Source organism: Ooceraea biroi, chromosome 11, assembly GCF_003672135.1.
Source record: "Ooceraea biroi isolate clonal line C1 chromosome 11, Obir_v5.4, whole genome shotgun sequence".
Taxonomy (NCBI): Eukaryota; Metazoa; Arthropoda; class Insecta; order Hymenoptera; family Formicidae; genus Ooceraea; species Ooceraea biroi.
In genome coordinates this window covers 11,959,724-11,974,233 of record NC_039516.1, presented here as the reverse complement: position 1 = coordinate 11,974,233, position 14,510 = coordinate 11,959,724, and the positions used below count along the sequence as shown (strand labels likewise).

Below are 14,510 nucleotides of genomic sequence, written 5' to 3'. Positions count from 1 at the left end.
AATTCTAATTAGCGTGTGTGCCAGGCTAATAATCATCTTTCTCAAGTTACCGAGTAGTTTTTTTTTCTCAGGCTACCGGACTCGGTTTTCCGGACGTGAGCTGTAATTTCAGATCCATTTACATGTCTTTATATCTATGATCCATACTCTGTCAGTATTAACAAGATGGGATACAACAAGATGAAATACAATAAGAAAGAAAATTATATAATTAACTACAAAATCTAATTTAATTTAATTAAAATTTAATAATTTCTCGCTAATTATTCATGATAATTTTATTGCGAATAAAACAAAAGAATGTTAGTAAAACGTTAATTTTTCTGGAAATTTTCAAAAATTACACACTACTTGACATAGAAAAAATATTAAATTGATAATACACTTGCATACATTACGCTGCACTGTTTTACCGACAGTGAAGTTGGAAGTCACCGCAGAAAGTTCAGCAAAGTTGAACGCGTATGCAGGTGGCGCGCCGACGATGATGGCGCGATTATCGCGCGGCACAATTGCTCTTGCATTGTTCTCCACAGTTCTTTCCGGCTTTAAAATCGCGGTTTGTGATTTCTTGTCTCTCGCGATCGTAGTCTAAGAACGATCTGATCTGCGAGCGAGAGAGTTCGTCAGTTTCGCACCTGCATCTCCAACATGCCGAAGAATAAATACAGAAATGCATTCTTTTTCTTCATGCTCGATTGGAAAAAACGTGCGGAAGCGAGGGGTAAAACTTTTCCGAACGGGATGAAGGACGTCCAGGCGGATCAGGATTGTAACAAGGAATGGCAGGTAACGTTGCAATGATATAAAAATTCCAAGCATACGAAATTGCGAGTATGTGTGCATGTATAATTATCAGAAGAGGTTACTTATCTGTGTTACGCGCCATTTTCGAATCCGACGAAAAAGCGGTGCCGGTACTACGTGAATGAAATACCACACATGTGTAGATGATACGTTCGCTTCCCGGCTCCGTTACATATTTTGCAGATTTCTGTTTTCTGCGAATGTAATGGTGCAACGAACGTTTGTGATCGATGTATTGAGTCATACTTTTAACATGCCTCAAAATCGACAATAAAAACTCTATCACAACATCACAAGTTTCCTTTCAAAGTGATAACAAAGTACATAAGGCTGTAATACATATACATAAGGATTGTGATACATGAGACTGTGGGTACGGTCAAAGTCACGCTTCGAAGCGCTTCTAGACACTTTCTATCCTTTTCCTTTTGTCAAATGAGAAGAAGGATAGAAAGTGTCTAGCAGCGCTTCGAAGCGTGACTTTGACCATACCCTGTATCAATTCTAAAATTTAAATAGTTTTGCGCACACACGTGTAATTATTTCATATGAATCCAACATGTTCTAATAATATGTAAAATGTTGTTACGGAGATATTATTTAGGGTGTGGTCCTGTTTCAAATGCTTCAGAACATTTTATATTTTTATTTCTATTAGGAAATTTAAAAAATGGACAATTATTTATTATCCACATAATTTCATTCATTAGTGTCTTGTAAAATAAGATATAATGAAGCAATTATAAACAACCTGTTTAACGTGATCATTGTAGAGACATGCACTAATTTTTTGATAGGAACTGCACAACATTTAGATAAAGGGGGAGATGATAAAACAAAGATAAATTCTCAAAACTTGTACAGAGTATTGGCAGTAGTAATTTTATGCTACAGACAATTCTTTCTTTTAACAGAATCTAACGAAGCAACAAAAAGGTCTGTACGAAGCTATGGCAAAAAAAGACAAAGTACTAGCACAAGGAGCGCCAGACAAGAAGACAACACTTGGGGAATCGATAAAAATGCTCGAAGAGAAAGAGAAGGAGGGAGAGAGATCTATGAAAGAAATGGAAGAAAACATAAAAATTACGATAGACATGGCCGTGAATCTCAATAGTAAGTAATACTCCGTGACTAAATTATAAGAGAAGGAACAAGTTATATTACTCAAATGAAAATGGAACCTTTATCGTGCTACAGTTTTGCCGAAGATAAAATTTTGCTTCATGCACGTCAACTGGTTCTTCGCGACTATCGTCGACAATCGCGTCGAGTATTTTCCGGCCGAGTACGCGCTCGGAGTCTTCTCGCTCGAGAACGGCATTGAAGACGTGCATCAAGTAATTGTCAGCTCAAAGATCCCACTAGGATATCGACGGGAAGCGTTGGAGACGAGTCAGAGTGGTCACCAGATACCGGTGGAACACGAGGGTGGGGAAACTGACTTCACTGTCATGTACGCGAAGCTGATCAATTTTCTGGAACCTAGGAAATTGGTGAACAAGTTTCCGCCCATTTATACACTACAATCTGATATAGGGCCGGTGCAGTCTCTGTTAGCGAAACTATGCGACGCAGCGGGTAAGGGGATACCTTTGTTACTTGTGTCTGTTCAAAACGATTACTTTTTTTTTAAATTTCCTTTTATAATATAAATTATGTTTCTTGTTTTCCTTTTTATAATATAATAATATCACCTTTATAATTTCACTTAACATCAAGAAATGAACAATTAACTCTCTCTACATTACAGTTCTCTTGTCTGATTAATACACACACGCGCGCGTGTGCTATTGACTATTGAAATCTGTTTTTATTCCAGAGCAAGACGTAGAGCAATTTAAAATTTACGAGTTAGAGACCTTGTTTATACATGTAGCGAAGGAGGCTTACAAAGCGCGAAACGATCGACAAATAAAGTACATTCCTGCTTACGCTTATCATGTGTTTACGCGCTATACATACATCTTTGAAACGGGCTTCGAGTGTCCAGTAGGTAGTTTTATTCTCGTTACATCTCGATATTTATATTTGGTAAAGTTTTTTTATTATTATTATATTCACAAAATGTTGACAAATTCGGACTCTATTATTACATAATTGCATTACTTGTATATCAAATTGGTAAGCATACTCTGTAATGTAGTTTCATAAGTACGTCGAGAGAGGATCCGAGTATTGCAGTAAATCCAAGTTGCACCAATGGGCGTGGACAATGTGCGACGAGTTTTGCCTACCGCTTGGAGTGAAGATGCAAGAAGGAGTGCATTGTCCGGTGAAACGCGATGTTGCCGGTTTGACAAATGCACTGATCAACTTGAACGTCGAGGATAATTATCAACCTGCACCTGAGAGTTCAACGATATTATCCATGACGGGCGTAAGTGCAACAGTATATTATTATTTATCATTATCTATTACTATTTATTTTTATTATTATATTTATTACGATTTATTATATATTACCCAAAATATATTACCGGAAAGATATTTACACCTTGAATTAAATTGAATTTAATATATTAAATTATTTGGCATTATTATTATGTATATAGAATCACTTTTTTAATTAGATCTGTGATACCTGTAACGTTCTGCTGTTAATCGTATCATTGTTATCATTAATTTAATAGGTAAGCGAGCAGCATAAGTGGAAAGCATCCAGCAGGACTTATCAGGATGAAATCCGCCGGCGGCATCAATCGACGCCGATTGCGGTAATTGATTACAGCGCAATGGGCGACACCACCGATGTACCTGCGAATGAATCGGATAATGAGAGTCTGGATAAATCTGGCAATATATCATTTGATGAGCGGAGGAGAAGAAGGAATCTAATGCATTACGTAGATATTTTTTAATGATTTTAAAAATCACATGATAAACTTGGTTAACATCAAATGATAAAGCACAACGTTGCTCGCTAATTTTCCTCGTTTGCTTTTCAGTTGAACGAGAGGCGAGTGCAATCTTCGGCCGATTGTAAGTTTCGAAAGTTCTTTATTTGGATCGGATGATTTTATATAATTATTTACAATCATTTGTAGCATATGCTGATGCTTGTGCTTCCGCAACCGTGGAAGATCTTATACCAAACGATTGTGAAAACTTTCCTCCTATCGGTAAGTCTTATAATTCTATACGATTCTTTGATGTATGTAAAGGTACAATAAAGTGCAATATAACAATTGTATATTAATATATAACTCTTAAATGGATCGTAAAAACGGATTAAATCGTAATTAACTACATTTTTGAATGTAATTTTTAACAATTATTAATTATAATCATTAAAAGCTTTAATTTTTACTCGAGACCCGAAGCGTGTAGGCAGCGTTGTAACGAGATTTAATCTTCAGTTATATAAATAATAATGATTTGTAAAATTTATTCGTAAATGATCTGTGAAGTTTATTTGTTGATGTAATGCTTGTGTCTTAAACGTAAAAATTTATACATAATTTTTGATGACTATTTGCATACGTAGGTGGAAGAGGCGTATCATGTAGAGCTAATCGTGTGACGAAAAAGGCACCGTTAGGCAGAGGTAGTATTTTATTGTCAAAATTTATGATATGACGATGAATGATTTCATTCGTCAGACTGTTTGGAAATATTTCTTATCTTACAAGTGAAAAATTTACTTTAATTTTCCGTAGGAAGGGGATACGTGTAAGTCTATCACGGCAAACTACGTTTAATCGATACTCATTTTGTCATTGATAAGCTGATCTACAAAGCATATTTACTTGTTTGCTCTAATTTTGTGCAGAATATACCTATATAACGTGCATTATATCATCGAAATTTATTTCATACTCGTAATATGATGATTTTGTCTACGTTCTAATTTTTTTGACGCATTATAATTTTGCTAACGAGAACGGAGGGGTTTCTATAAAATATTTCTATTTGTACTATCCACATTTAAAAAAAAAATGTCACAAACGTATTCAATTCCGTTACATTCATGAAATCTCATGGACATAATAATGTCATCTTTCTCTCCGTTTCTGCTTAGACTATTATAATATAGAGTATCGTAATATGTTATAATAATGTGTAATAAAAACATCTTTTTTTAATTTTTTATTTATACCTATACATATTACCGTGGAAGTCGTTGATGTTACAGCAGCATAAAATACATTATTGCAAGATGAGCGTCAGGAATTTGAGGTGCGGACTTTATGAAACAGATTTGTGCGTTAATCTTTTTTTTTTTGTACTTACTTTCCGAAGAATTTAGATTACGATTTGCAATTCGTTGAAGCGGATTGGGGTTGAATGAACGCAAGAGATAAGTCGAAAGAGTATTTCATTTATGTTTCGCTACAAGCTCATATAAATATAGATATGTAAACGTAAGAGATTTATAATCGCTTAGCGGAAAGTACAAGCGTATGTTCGATACACAGTTACCATGTACAAAATTATGTATATAAGTATATCATATGGTATATATAAATACATACACTCATGCATATATATAGTTATTCTAATCGTCGTGTAATCGTTAAATATGGGTGATCTGTGGACGCGCAAGTGACTGGGACAAGATTTTATATACGAGGAAAGACAGAAGAGGGAGAAGATTATCGTATCCCGGATAAGAGTCCGTAAACGAGAGAGGTCCGTGATGGTTACCACTGAAAACACGCGATATATGCTGTATTTTGGTAAGATAGCTCATATTGGTGAACAGTTATTTGCGGAAACGCGACGGCAAATACTGATTGCTGGCGCCGTCGCCACCGAAGCCGCCTCCACCGTAACTGCCCCCTGGTCCGCCAAAGCCACCCCCGTGTCCGCCGTAACCGCCGCCGCCTCTACCTGTCGGCAATGTACACAAAAAGTTGTAATTTTTGTATCCGCACCTAAAAGTTTAATTATTTTGTAGAATATTTTGCACGTTTTCTTTTAAATATAGGTAGATTAAGCATTAATTTTAAGTATTAATTAATATTTGAGCTTCCCAAAGAAAATAAACTCAATTTCCTATAATACAATTTTTGGAATCTGATTTCTAATGTCTCAGCTCCATTCCCTTGATATCGCCTCCGATAATATAGTTTTTGTATTGTAGAAATAACGTATCGACCTCCTTGATAACCGCCGCCACCTGGATAACCGCTCCCTGGATATCCTCCCTGACCACCTCCGCGGGAATATTGAGCCTGTCCTTCATACTGAACGTCTGCGTTGTAACCGTTTACATCATCGGCCATGTAACGGACAATCTGCGTCCTCGAGTCCGGCAACAGAACTCTGTATTCTCCTTGGACGACGTTACCGTCGCTACTCTCATGTTGAGAATAATCGTTGCCGCTCGGAGGATCAACTACCTCGTAGTGGAAGCTGTATGGTCGCGGCTACGACAGAATATTAATAGCGCGTAATAGTCGAACGAAGAGCTGCCATCGTGTATATAAATTCCGGTAAATAAACTTTTACTCTAATTGCATATTCCAGTCACGTGGTACAACTGTAATAAGACTCACTACACACGATATCTACATTACTCAACAAAGATTGTCTCTTCATGAAGAAATGCGAAGGCAATTTTACCCTTCCGCCGTCGCGCCCGCCGTATCCTCCGCCGTATCCACCGCCGTGGCCTCCACCTCCGAATCCTCCTCCTCCTCCCTGATAACCGCCGGCACCGCCGTCTTGGTATCCGCCGCTGCCACCGTCGCCGAACTGCGGATATCTGTGATGGGACGGCTGTCCTCCGAACGCACTGCCTGTGCCCGGTCTGCCAAAAACGTCGCCGCCGCCAGGTGCACCATAAGCCTGAGTGGGTCTTCCTCTATAGCCACCGACGCCGAAACCAGTATCACCCCCGAATCCACCACCCCCGCCGCCGCCGAATCCGCCACCGCCCGGTCGGCCGTACTGATATCCACTCACACCCGTACCGCCTCCTCCTCCTCCTCCCGGCAGCAGACCTGCCAGGACGTCGCTGCCGATGCACGACAGCACCAGGACCAGCTTGGCTAACTGCAAGCGGGAAGGTAAGTTTTTTTTCGTACAGTTCAGCCGTTGAACAGATCAAGGATTACTTTATCAGATTATTATCATTATTTTTCACGAGAAGCGCGATGAAATTCTGATAATAAGAATGTATTAAGATATCGAAGTACTCTCCGGCGACGGAGAATTAATATTATCGAGAGTATGATATAATGATTATAAAACCGCGAAAATTATTACGGAATTACCGCATGAAAAGTGTAGCGATTAGTAATTACATCATTAATAAGTATCGTGACGCGCGTTCATCGCGCGTGTCCGAGAAGAGGATGATTGATACGTTGGGATGCACCGCGACGGCGAACATCTCTCGCGGTGTCCGCTGGGATAATCGCGTGCTACCGAGGGAAAGTGGGGCACAATCGGACATCCCTCTCCGTTAGGTGTAGTTAGGTGTTTGACATCATGCGGCGAGGGAAGACGCGGTCGCTATCGACGCACGGAATCTCGTCCTGATTACGTTATTATATCGTCTCGCGAGGGAAAAAAATCACGGTGGAGATTTCGCCATGTTATCATCGCGCGTTAAGAAATAGCTAGCCCCCCTAGACAGCACGTGCGTATCTAAAAGACGTAAGAAGCTCATAAGAAGTGCTCCATGTCTCTCACAAATCGTAATTGATTTATTAGAGTCGTTCAATTCCAGATTTGGATCGATTTTTTAAGCGATCGCCTCGATAATAATAATAATGGTCCGATTATTAAATTTCCAAGTACAATTTTTATCGCGAGATTTTTCTATGGTGCGCAAAGAAGAAACGGAAATGCACGATCGAAATCGGTTGCAACGTTCGTGAGGAATGTACCTCTCATGACTACGATGCGTTGTCACCGCGAACACAATGGAAGGTAATTGCGAATTCTGCTGCAGACTACGGGATTAGTGAGCACCGCGTTTGCAATTTATTCTCGTTACAAGTACGTTCATCTTCCGCTATCGGACGGTCGAGCAAACGTAAAAGCGGAATCAATCATAATCGCCTGTCTATCATATTGTTGAAGGTAATTTGTTTATCGTTGACAATAAGTTTGCGGGAATTTATGATCGTAAAATAGTAAACAAATGTCAATCGCGTGTGCTCTTTTGCATATTATGCGAACATCTTTGAATATTGATCGCTATGGAAGCGCACTTTAATCTCGAAAAGAAGAGTAGAAGATGTAAAGAATCTTCTAAGGAAGAGTGGAGAGAGAGAGAGAAGTTATATCATTATTACAGTTTATCTGCGGGTCAAGGAATATTTTGCATTTCGAGTTTTGATAGTCATCCACGAGTTATGGAATTTTCCGTATTTATCAGTTACGTTATCTGTGGGTCACGTAATATTATTCCGAAATTTTAATAGTCACAGTGTTATTTACTGATATGAGCAATGCGTTAATATGAATTAATACGATCATGAGTAAATTCTTGAGGCATTCAAACTATGTGAATATAGATTCAAATTTATTAACAGATAATATTCTGGTCCAACTGAGGCTGAAAAGAGTTAAAAAAAGTTTGACTAACAGAAGCGTGCCATAAAAATTAAACGTACGCTAAAAGAAGTTAAAAAAGCTATAAAAAATAAGTGAAGTAGGTAATAAAATAAATAGTAAAAAATAATATAATAGACAAATAGATAAAGTATAAAAATGAATGAAGTAACAAAATAAATAGTAAAAATTAACATAATAGAAAAATAGATAAAATATAAAAATGAATGAAGTAACAAAATAAATAGTAAAAATTAACATAATATAAAAATAGATAAAGTCTTAACGAGCAACTTCCAACGAATAGCTAAGAACAGTCGCTACGAGATTTCAACTCATCATATAAAGGAACATTTAAAATGATTAAATCAATTATAATAAATTATTACTTGCAAAATCGGCTATGCATTTGAGAAGAGCTTCAGGAGAGGGTTAAAGCGATCGGTGACGCTATCCGATCGCCGTACTATATGATGACCTACCTGGTGGCTATTCATATTGCTGTGGGACCGAAGACGCGGAGCGAACTGAGAAGATGATCCACCGGGGAGTTTATATAGCGCGCGGACCCTTTGTTACAGTTTATCCTTCGTGCCGCATATCCACGTATTAACCGACGTATTAGAATGACCGGTTGCGCTCTGTAGGAGGGTGTGGGAGGCGCGGAGAGGCGCGCATCTTCCCTTCACTCCACGTGATGCATCATGGGAAGAGATACAGCCCGCCTGATGATGATGATGACGATGATGAGGATGATGATGACGACTGAAAACGATTCTAAAATTTTAATTAGAAGTACGCATGTGATTTCGGCCTTTCTCGATCGGGGGAGGATATCCCACTCGCGGGGCGAACCCTTACATCCTGCAGGACGATATCGCGTAGAAATCGATTCTTGAGGTGTCCAGATATCTCTAAAAAAACTCGAACAAGTCACATTCAGTTTTAGTGACACAGTCGGTAGACGCAGATAGATTACAGTGAAGCATTCAGTTTTAAACGATTAAATTGTTACTTTGGGGATGGAATCTTGTAAATTGAAATTATTTTTCTAGAGTGTTTAAAGCATATAAATTATTATGACGTTGTTATATTATAATATATATGATATTATATAATTATATTATTTGTATAATAATGGAGTGCATGATCATGAGTCCATTAGGCTAGACAGTTGGGCGTGGAAAAAGTGACAGGATAGTGAAAGGTTTGACATGTCTCAAATTTGCAATTATGATTAGCAATTATGAGAAACTGATCATTTTCTCACAGAATAAGATGTAGGATTTTGCATAAATACCATTTTATATCGGCAGATATTGCGCAACGTTAATTCTTACGTAAATGTAAGATAGAGAATGTCTTTTCGACGTAAAATAGAAGATAACTGAATCGGTCCGTTGTCTGAGCATGCAGCATTCCAATACCAGTATTCAGTATATTCATGTACCAATACTTAATCATCAGGATCAGGAAAAAAAAACATTTCCGTGCGCAAAGTGCGAGCCTATCTTGAAACTATGGCGAATCATCGTCAGATTGGGCAATTACAGCCTCCGTCAGCGTTGGATTTATTTTCGACATCGCGCTGCTCATCGTGTAACTAAAAGAATCCGAGGCACGTGGCAGCTCCGAGCGCGCGAGTTCGACGCGTTGCTCGCGCGTGAAGAATGCGAGATTGCGCGCGAGATGAGATGCGCTCTTGGAAAATTCGCCGCGGCTTCCCTCGTCGGCGTGAACCCCGACGTATTTCCTCGTCCGCGGGAACCCAGATCTGGCAGCGGTCCTTCCCCGTCTCCCCCGAGAGTCTCCGCGAGATTCGATCCCGAAGAGGCGGCCTTCGAGATACGCTGCCGAAGCACTTTCTCGGAGCGCGTCCGGCCGGATCGAAAAATCCGCCTCGTGGCGGAGCGACGCTGATCTCATCTTCGGGCTGAAGTGTATCGAACCAATTACGTTAGCGCGTCGGATACCAGCCACGGATGAAAGGTGGATGAAGAAATACGCCGGCTGTCGGTGATCGGACAAGTGGTGGTAGCAAAAGCGAGAGATATGAAGAGAGGATGAGCGGAATATAAATCCGATCTATCCCGTCTATCGCGTCTCCTCGTCGTGCGGATCGCGCAAGGCGCCGTACCATCCGCTGGAGGATCCGTGCGAGCGCGCATAAATCTCAACGATTTGCCGCCGCCGCCGCCGCTGATGACGATGACTTAGACTTAGACTTATGTAAACGTTTAACAAATTTACAGGTAATCCGCCGTCACCAGAGCCGACGTCTCAATAGGCGTTTTCGCGACTAATCGCGTGATGTTCCCTCGCGTGTATCTCCAGGTAGATCAATGACAATTAATCGCCGATTGTGATCGTGAAGACAATTCATCCGCTGGTATTCGCAGATACGATCGCACGGCTTGGGCTCGATCGACGATTACTCGACTGTTTCTTTAACGTGTTCGAGCATTTAATTTATTATAACATTTATTACATGCAGGGGGAGAGTAATCGCCACATTTCAACGATTGTTGAACACCACATTTTTCAGGGAGCTGTCTGATGGGATGGTCAAGAAGTTATTGCGTTTATTGCGGTCAGATTCTTTTGTGAGCACCACGATCGGCATCCATGACGACTCAGTCAGCCGATCCTCAACGCTTCATTCGCAAGGTGCGGTCGGCACACCGCGGCTGTTGCCGGTGGCGAACGAAATGGTGCAATTCTTCACCCCCGTGTCTGCGAAATCGGCCGACGCAACAACGACTCCGCCGATCCGGCGTGCATAAAATTTGCCCAATCCATGAAAGGACCAAGACGTTCCATCCGCTTGCGTGCGAATCGCTCGTCACTCTCGGCGGGGGAGAGAAAGAGAGAGAGAGAGAGAGAAGAAGAGGAGGTGAGTAAACGTGTTACATGCGCAACGTGCAACTTTGCCACGCAACTCTAGCTGCCGGCAAATAGATTAGCGTATCACGCGCGTGAAACGAATAAGTTTCTTCTTACACGTGTAAGGAGTGCACGTACGCGTGTTCGCCCGATCCTCTTTTCGACGTTCGTTGCACGTGCCCGCAATGGGTATACGCGATTCGCTACGTTGTTACGAGAATCCTGAACTGGCGACCGCTCGTCGCTCTTGCACGCGAGAGGCGCTCGTGATATAAATCACGTGCGAGTTAATGAACAATTCTAACGTAATTGTGTAATAATATAATTATTATGTAATATAACTGTATGGTACGTTATTAAGACAACATCATTTTCGTGATGATATGATTAATATGGCAGCAATTATGTGAAGTTACTATATATATATTATGGAATAGTGTACGTACTTGAATTATACCGGCTGTACGCGTGGTGTGCGTTAAAATTAAAATGTACAGAAAATGCGTCGAAGTTAAATGTCCAGCCAATTATTAATTTTCCAATTATTGGTTCCTTTTTATACTACCCTATAAGATCAAATGTTTGTTTATATTTTATTATAATTTTATTATATTTGTTAAATTGTTATACTATTTCATATTAGCTTTCTTGAATTTATTTATCAGGCACACGCACGCGTCTGACAATTAGAATCGCTGTTCTCTTCTTCCTAGTGAACTTTGTTAGCTTCCTTTTCGTTCAAACGATATTAGCCATTTATGAAAGAAGATGGTAGCGAGAAGCAAGGTATCGTTAAGTGTTCTTTCTAACGGTTAATATCCGTTTCGAGGTTTGCTACATGAGGAAGATGAAATCAATAAACACACTATCGTGCGCGTTATGCACGGAGTACTTAATGGAAGGTGTGATTATAACGAATGTTATATTACTATTATTAGTACTGCTTCTTCTCCTACATCTTACACCGAGCCTAATTTCTTAAGTGCATCCGTGTTCTTTCGCGTGCACGCGTTTAGCTGCACGTTTAACTTTTATTTTATCCTAACAACCAAAGCAATGTCAAAGATCTCATTTTGAGCTTCCTGCCATCTGTGATCGAGATTTTTGCTAAATGTATAATCTTTTTTCTCTCTCTCTCTTTTCGTCAAACAATCGATACGGAAATAAAAATCTGCCTCGACACGCGCCGCAGGTTAATCTGGACACATCGATCACCACATTAATCAGCCGTTTCGCAAACAGATGTCAGATTCCGGCACATATGTATATATATATATATGCGTGGGCCATCTCTTTCCATTCATCACGATCAGGCCTACCTCAGCCTACTTGCGCACATTGCTAACGACTTCACGTACGCGAGCACTGAGGCAAGAGTTTCTTTAATCTCGTTAAAATCTTGCGCTGCCTAAGGCGTGCGATATCCGGAGATGGCAAAGAACGCGAGTTCTCAATGCCTCTACCTATTATTGCTACCCACATTGTTATATGCAATATTATTAAAATGCGTTAGTTCCGATCCTACTTCAGCTTAGAAACATTTAGATTTGATTTCTCAAGCGTAGCAACCGTTGAAATTTTATTTGGCAATATTTATTATTTTTTATTCAGTAGACAATTCGAGACAACCGGCGATTCGCCGATGTACGATGATCGTGAGTGGCTTAATTGATCCCGGAATAATTTGCTAATAATTGCCGCCTAGCACGACCCCGGCAGATAGAGTCGCGGTGCGAATAGTCGGCCGCGTAACTCATCCGCGAGTGAAGGCTCGGATATGCGTGGTTTGCTCTGTAATCGGGGATAAATGACGTTATGCAATATTCTATGCGATGCGGAAGGCTAGTCGTGTGTGGTACACGTGCATCATAGATACAAGCCTGAATACGCGCGTTTGTGTGCGTCGTTATTCTTTTGCCAGGTCTCTTCAGCAAAGGATTCGATCAAACCCGGCTACATCAGCTAAAAATGGTAGAAAGGTGTCGAAATACCGATCAGTTTAGCCAGTTGATTCACGTCGTTTGTTATAAAAATATATTTATAGAAATTATGAGAGACTTAAATTCTTCAGTTAATTTTATGTCGATTTTTTTCAGGTCTCTGGGAACCTCGAGGCATCGATAATATAATAAGACATTGAATGATAAAATGTTCTCTATTCAGCATGCATAAAAATTCCGGAACGTGTGTCGGGGCTGATTGACTGCATCCTTTATTGCGCACACCGCTCCCCGACGCTCTTACAAGCCAATTAGAGAGAGCCCCGTGTGAAGAAATATATTATTGGAGCAATCACGCGCATCGAGGACGAGATCAAACAGGAATCCCCTAACGAAGCGTTTCCTAATCGGCCAATGGATTTGCGAGCCGCACGAACCGAAATGAGGACTTTCTCCGGCGAACCAGTAAACACGCAGTCAAGAACATCCCTGGCTCGCTCGTCCGCCGACATTCGTGGATCTCGTAAGCTCTCACGTGCACGCGATTGTCCTGAATTGTCTTGTCCCGTTGCTCGCGATTTGTCTCACGTACAAATCTTCGACGGCCCAAATCTGCGACAAGGACAACCGCGTCTTTACCTTCACCTTTATTATTTCTCTTGTGTCTTTCCCTACCCTCTTCGTACTTGAATAAAATTCGTCGTCTTCCAGCGAATTCGCAAAATTAACAATGGACTTACAACCTTGCGAGGAACGTTCTGAGAAATATTCAATCAACAACTGATTACATCTCGCATTTTGTAACTCCAGATCTTAATTCAAGATTTAATTTAAGACGATTAATTGAATCCCATGTGAAGATGGAATGTACCAGTTCGCGAATTTGTCTCGTCTGTGCCCGTGATACCATTAACGTCGCCGCGCCAGATGATATATCTATAATGAAACGATAATTGCAGGCACTTTTTATACGTGCGACGACGTTCGCGATTTAATGAAATGTACAGTATGTAATTTAGACGTTACACGTTTGGAGAAAGTTTATCTCCGCGGACGTGTACGTAAACTTCCTGATGACATAATGGGAAACAACGGCATTGCCTGTAACGCTGTTCCCGCAAACAACTTGAGCGCGGTGAACTTGACATGATATGAGAAAAAGGCGAAAGATATATATGCATTTTCTGTCCTACTTTTATAAATAATAATTTGTAACGTATATTAGAAAGTTAAAAGAGTTGTAAAGTTTTCTTATGAAGAAAAGATAACAAATGGAAGAGAATGAGATTAAAAATAATTCAATATAAAATTTAATATAAAATTTAATATAAAGTTCTCGAGCAATGAACAGTATTATTACAGTTTGTGCTG

At 40.1% G+C, this 14,510-nt stretch overlaps 2 protein-coding genes across 2 annotated transcripts; one reads left to right on the top strand and one right to left on the bottom strand.

Annotated features, from left to right (window-relative positions):
* Positions 1 to 467: 467 nt before the first annotated feature.
* Positions 468 to 4,734, top strand: LOC105280575 (protein maelstrom homolog). The gene is made up of 10 exons (XM_011341215.3): positions 468 to 789; positions 1,722 to 1,923; positions 2,008 to 2,388; positions 2,630 to 2,799; positions 2,954 to 3,187; positions 3,441 to 3,653; positions 3,756 to 3,789; positions 3,855 to 3,929; positions 4,295 to 4,354; positions 4,467 to 4,734. Exons 1-10 carry the CDS (start codon positions 652 to 654, stop codon positions 4,481 to 4,483), a joined length of 1,524 nt encoding a protein of 507 aa, XP_011339517.1. The 5' UTR covers positions 468 to 651; the 3' UTR covers positions 4,484 to 4,734.
* A 376-nt stretch (positions 4,735 to 5,110) lies between these two features.
* Positions 5,111 to 8,901, bottom strand: LOC105280573 (pro-resilin). The gene is made up of 4 exons (XM_011341214.3): positions 8,799 to 8,901; positions 6,376 to 6,807; positions 5,909 to 6,179; positions 5,111 to 5,640 (listed from the first exon to the last, which is right to left on the bottom strand). The coding sequence occupies exons 1-4, from the start codon at positions 8,811 to 8,813 to the stop codon at positions 5,513 to 5,515; spliced, it is 846 nt and encodes a 281-aa protein (XP_011339516.2). The 5' UTR covers positions 8,814 to 8,901; the 3' UTR covers positions 5,111 to 5,512.
* Between the last annotated feature and the right edge of the window lie 5,609 nt (positions 8,902 to 14,510).